The sequence below is a fragment of the Echinops telfairi genome, unplaced genomic scaffold (assembly GCF_000313985.2).
Source record: "Echinops telfairi isolate 266 unplaced genomic scaffold, ASM31398v2 ScPeMD7_18;HRSCAF=68, whole genome shotgun sequence".
Classification (NCBI taxonomy): domain Eukaryota; kingdom Metazoa; phylum Chordata; class Mammalia; order Afrosoricida; family Tenrecidae; genus Echinops; species Echinops telfairi.
The window spans coordinates 1,744,419-1,750,447 of record NW_022103915.1 but is presented as its reverse complement, the minus strand read 5'-3'; the positions used below and the strand labels follow the sequence as shown (position 1 = coordinate 1,750,447).

At 51.3% G+C, this 6,029-nt stretch overlaps 1 protein-coding gene across 1 annotated transcript in view; it reads right to left on the bottom strand.

Moving 5' to 3' along the window:
• The window catches only part of AK7 (adenylate kinase 7), a 58,932-nt gene that overhangs the window by 42,154 nt on the left and 10,749 nt on the right, over positions 1-6,029 (bottom strand). Inside the window, exon 4 of the mRNA XM_004698808.2 lies at positions 5,049-5,143. Within this exon, the coding sequence (XP_004698865.1) occupies positions 5,049-5,143 (95 nt within the window). The remainder of the gene's footprint in view (positions 1-5,048; positions 5,144-6,029) is intronic.

Here is a 6,029-nt window from a genome sequence, read left to right as displayed (position 1 = left end):
TGATTTTTTTTTAAAGTAAGAAGAAGAGGTTTATATACAAGAGCAATTGAATATTGAGAAAACATCCCAGCCCAGTCTAGATCAAGTCCAGAAGTCCGATATTAGCCTATATGTCTGATACCAATCTGCAAAGTCCTCTTCAGACTCATGAAACACATGCAATGATGCTGAATGGAGGAGGATCACAGGCCAGTGGGTGGGAAGTCTTCTGGATCCAGTGGCACTGTAAGCATCTCAGTGCTGGCAGGGGTCTCCATGTGGCTCCTCTGGCTCCAGAGGTCTTGTTGCATCAGGGTAGGTCCATGTGGCTTCTCCAGCTCCCAGGGACGGGGTCTATCAGCACAGTGCCACATGTCCAGTCAGTAGAGCGTCTCCAAAGGAGTGAGCCCAGAGAGAGAGGTTTCTCCCGCCTCCAAGGAGGAAAATACCGGAGTTCACAGAGTTCTCAGGGGAAGGCCGTGCCCACACGAGGCCTCATTTGCTATGGCCTGATTGACAGACTAGACTCCACCCCTTCACTCTGAATCCTCTCAAGTCCCAAACAGACACCACATTATGGTAAGTACCATACCCATCTTGGTTTTCTGTTTGTTTCTTTTTCCTTCCCTTATCTTAATCGTTCTTGTGATCGGTGTGGTTTCAATTTTTCAGTTTAGATGGTGGTTCCCGCCTCTGTTCCACCCTGCCCTTCTAGTCAAAACTCGCAGCCACGGAGCTGATTCTGACTCATAGCCACCCTGCAAGAACAAAGGGAAACTGCCCCTAGGGTTTCCAAGGCTGCCATCCTGGTGGAAACAGACCTCTTCATCCTCATTCCCACGCTGGGTTCCCACCATGGCCTGTGTGCTTCACCACAGCGTCACCAGGAGGGCTCCCCACCCCTCCATGACCACCAGTCAATCACGAGAGCTGCCCTCCACCATGGGCTTCTGTCTCTGGCTTCAGGGAGAAGGGTTTCATGAGATGAGATGAAACGCCACCTTACCCCGGCTGGCAGGGGTGACAAGTACCCCAGGATACACCTCACGCCCCCGCGCAGTCCTTGTGGAGGCACTTGGCAGAAACAGGTGAGTGAAAACTCACTGGAGAATCCAGTCTTGAGGTCCAGGAGACAGCAAGTTTACAAAAACCCATCCCTACTCAGAGACCCTTGGTGGAGGAAGAGTTTTAAGATTGTGATTTAATCGTGAGCCTTTCAACCAATCGTATCACATGGATGTAAAGGAAATACCTCTCCCACAGGTAAGTTTGAGGCCTTTCTGGGCACCCACCACGGACTTTTACGAGCATGTGCGCAGGGTGAATCCCAGAGGCAAAGCAGCACAAGCCTGGTGGTCCAGAGGGAGTGTCCTTGGTGGCACGTTTGAGAGGTGGCGTCGAGGACTTCCGTGGCTGGAGGGAACCACGCCAGAGCCAGATCAGCAGGGCTGTGGGCGGTGTGGGGGAGTTCAGATCAACACTAAGGGCAGTGAAAGGCCGAGGAGCTCAGATCCATTCTAAGAGCAAGAGAAGGCTGTGGAGGGCTGTGTGTGTGTGGTCCAGGCCCGTGTAAGAACACACCAGCCATTTCAGTGCTGTGCATGCGCCCCAGATGTGATTTTATGTTGGTTTTGCTGTTCAGGCGTTGCCCATATTTGTCCCCATGTTGGTCCATCCCCTCAATGAGCACTGGATCCTGGAGCAGGGTTTCCATTGCAGTGTGACAAGATCCCATCACCCGCCGTTCCTCGGTCGCGCTGTTTCCCACTGAGTCATTCCAGGGAGTAGCAGCTGAGGCTTGGACTACAGCATTGCCATAGACAGTGATTCCTACATAGACCGACTCAGAATACATCTTGGAGGTTGAGTTGAATTTCCAGATGGGTAGAATGGAGAGCGGTTTGAGAAACTGAAGGGTCCATATGCCGTGGGGCCGAGAGGAAGAAGCAGTTAACCCACCTCACATCCCGTGCACCCAGATGATACAAGGCTCAGCTTGAGCTGCCGTCATCCATCGGTCCAGTGGTCCATGAGGCGGGTTGCCAGCTACAGTAGGACACCCAGCTCCCTTTGAATGTCAGATGAACGAATGACTAACTCTTTAGGCTTAACTGTGCTTCCCCTATTGCCTAGGACACACTTCAGCTGAACAATTGTGTGTTGCCTGAAGCGGAGGTGGACCTGGAGCTGCTGTGTGGTCATTTGGGGTCTGGACACAGGGTCCTTGGCTGTGCCTTCGGATGAATTCAGCGCTTGGCATTGCTGAGGCCTGGCTGCATAGCTCGGTGGCCAGCGCGCTTGCGTCCTCCTCCTGCTGGCCTCCTGCCACGGTCACCCTGAACTCAGCAGCAGATGCCCCTCTGGGACTCAGTTGTGAGGCCCCAGCCTCCCTGGCTAGCTGCCCAGTGTGTGTCAGCCCACTCCTCCCCCAGGCTCTGCTCCACCCCCCGTCCCCGTGGCAACAGCAGACATGGGCACCACCCCACTAGGTGATCTGGTTGGCTGAGCACAGGGCTGTGGTTTTGTTTTGGGGGTTCTTTTGTTTGTTCTCTGTATTGATGTGTGTGGTGTGTGTGTGTGCGTGCGTGTGTGTGTGTGTGTGTGTGTGTGTGTGTGTAGGTATCTGTACCTACACATAGTCAATAGATTGTTGTTAGGTCCACCGAGCCTGTTGTGACTCACAGCGACCCTGTGTAGCAGAAGAAGTCACCGCCCAGTCCTGCTCCGTCCTCACAACTGTTCTTAGCTGGAGCCCATCGCCGCAGCACGTTGTCAGTCCTTCTCGTCGAGGGTCCTCCTCTTTCTCACCGCCCCCGCCCCACAGACCTGATGTCCTTCTCCAGCAGTGGTCTCTTCCAGTAGCACGTCCGCAGTACACGAGACGAAGTCCAGCCAAGCTTGCTTCGAAGGGGCACCCTGCCTGTGCTTCTTCCGAGGCCGCCACCACAGCAGGACGGGCTGGCGCAGAAGCGGTGGGGTAAATACATCTGCTACTCAAAAGGCCCCCAGAGCTCCTCAGAGAAAGGTGGGGGGTCTGCTGCTGTGCAGGTGGCAGCCTGAAGCCCTGGGGGGCCTTCTGCTATGCCCTGTCGAGGGCCTCCAAGTTGGAATCCGTCCAGAGGACCTCGTGGCACCAGCTCCCGCAGCCACCTTTCTTGGCCGTGGGTTGATGTCTGTCTGAGCTGTGGGCACTGTGGAGGTGGCAGGCTTAGTAATGAACAAGGTATGTCATAAAAGGTGACACCACCCCCTGTCCTTAGGACGTAGGGAGACTGTCGTTTGGCACAAGCTGTCAGACGCTTTGTAACTTGTTTCACTACGAGTGTGGGTCACCTGGCAGACTCCTGCGGGCTGTTAGATGCGGCCACTGGAGACAGTGGTCCGTCCTGTGCTGGACGGATGTTGCTTATCTCCTCCTTGTCACGAATGCACAAAAATGTGTACAATAAAAATATAGGAGTAGACAATTCTCAGAGAGCACTCTTTAAATTAAAGTCTAAAAGAAAATAAATTAAAAGTCTAAGTAAAGAAAGCACACTACCACCGAGTCAATTCTGACTCACAGCAACACTCTAGGTCAGGGAAGAACAGTCCCTGTGGTTTCCAGACTGAACCTCTTCAAGCGGGTAGAAAGCCTCATCGCTCTCCCACACAGCCGCCGGTGATTTTGAAATACTGACTTTCGGCTTGCAGCCCAACAAGTAAACACAACACCACCAGGCTCACAAGATCAGCAACTTGGAACCACCCGGGAAGTTCTACCTTGCTCTATAGGTCACTGTGAGTCTGCGGTCAGTGAACCCAAAGTCCCTATGCTATCGTCTATGTAAACAGCGCACTCTAGAAATCTCCCTCCTCGTTGCTTTCTAACGCAGGGTGTAGACACCTACGTTTTTAATCAGGATACATGAACATTCCATGTACTTTAATCTAAAAAGTGTTCCTACATATGTACATTTTCCTTTTCTCAATAATATTTTAAACTCTATATATCACTGGCTAGATTAATGATATTGGTATTAGATTTACCAAATGTCCCAGGGAGGTTATTGATATATTTTCTCAAGAAGCTGATAATGCTGCCTCTGACATGGACCAGGATATTGATAAACCTGAGCTATAGGGATGGATTTTGAGCTCTCACTTCATTATAAGCCCTAATTTAAGAACAATTCATTCTTATGTTGTGACCCTGCTCGATACTTGCCCTCATACGTGATCACTGGTGATACAGATTCTATGACAAAGTGTGGTGAAGAAGAAGTCAGATGGTGACTGGCTATTAGAAAGAATAGAGTCTGGGGTCGTAAAACAAGTAGCCATCTAAGTGAGGTGCTAGCTAAGTCCTCATGGAAGAAGTACACCAGCCTGTGTGATCCAAGGATCAGTAATAATAAAATCCACGATCAGAGAAGGATTTGTATCAGAGCTTAAATCTGAGCACCTGATTTACAGATAGCTGTAGATGATAATGAAAGCCCAAAACCCATTTGCAGGGTCCCCCTCATGGGTTAAGGCTCCATTGAATTCCCTCAGGTCATTGATCGGGATATCAATAGTCTTGCCTTTAGGGTGTATTGGAAAGAGGGTTACCTCCACCCACCTGACCAGCCCAGGGAAGAGTAATCTCGTTTGGAGCTCACCTGGGTGTGCCCTGGATGGAGATCACTGGGGGTTGTATAGTCGGAAGTCTCCCCTGATTGCCTCAGGGAAACCTGGGACAGTCTCATAAGCTGCTCTGTCTAACATGAAGTATGTGTCCCTGCAGGTTCCCAATCAGGAGTCCTGCCAGTAACTATGATGTTTTGATTTGCTGCCAACCACGTTTTTATGACACTTTTCTTTGACCTCTTGTGTTCTTTTTAAAATTCTATATCCCAGCCAACCCTGGAACCCCATAGTATGACCTTCGGCTAGTAATCTCCCTCATCTGGGTGATATGCCTCGGTAGCTGTCTTGCCTTTGTCTTATTTAAGACTTAATAAAGGAACGTTCTAACAGAAAAAGAAAGAGAGAAGAGAAACCCCCTCCTGCACACGATGTCAGGACACGGAGGGAGCACTACTTACGGGGTCCAGGGGCTTGGACCGTGCCCAGGTCATCACTGTGGACAGTAAGATGAACACCTTCCGTTTTTCAAAATGGCCGACTTCCTCACTCAGGGCTGTGGGACCACAAGGCAGAGAGGTCATCTGAGCACCTGCAGTGCTTGTCCTTGAAATCTATTCGTTATCAGCGGGGCTGAGTCCACTCCCTTCCCAGAGGAACTGATACTATGGTGGCTGGCCTTGGAGGCCACACTCATCTTGTTCCTGTGACCTCTCCGACTTCTGACCCCATCTTAGCACGGCTCAGAGCTTAGTCCATCCCTGTGTCCCGTCACATGCCTCTCTGGCTTTCACGCCCGTGGGGGCTGGTGGTAGTCATCACAGTCATTTTATGGTGTTAGTACCATCTAGTAAGGAGCCCTGGTGGCCACAAACAGTTAAGCACTGGGCCGTGAATGGAAAGGTCAGCAGTTCAAACCTGCCTAAGACCCCGAGGGAGAAGACCTGGGGTTCTATCAGCCTATCTTTTACCTAATGTTGAAGAGTACCACTTATGTTTAATTGTGTTCCTTCGGCCTTTCTGCTCAGCCCTGTCTCCGTTCGTTTCTTTTGTGACACATGGCGTCCTTTGAGGCTCCCTAAATAACTGGGTCATGCTTTCGGACTGAGGCTATTCATAACTCACTGCCGAGGAGTCAGCGACCCTGCAGGACAGAGTAGGACCGCCCCTGTGGGTTCCTAAGACTGTAACCCTTTATGGGAGTAAGAAGCCCTGTCTCGCTCCTGTCTCGCAGCTGGTGGATTTGAACTGCTGACCTTGTGGTTAGCAGCCCAACGCATAGCCCACTAGGCCACCTGGGCCTCCATGACATTTATAGTGGACCTAAAATGACCTGGGGCTCACACACTTCTCAACGTGCGCTTTGTCCACGGAGGCAAACACCTTGTCTCGTTCCCGTCATTTACTCCTTCTGGGTGTCACTTCAGGAGCTGGGGGGGGGG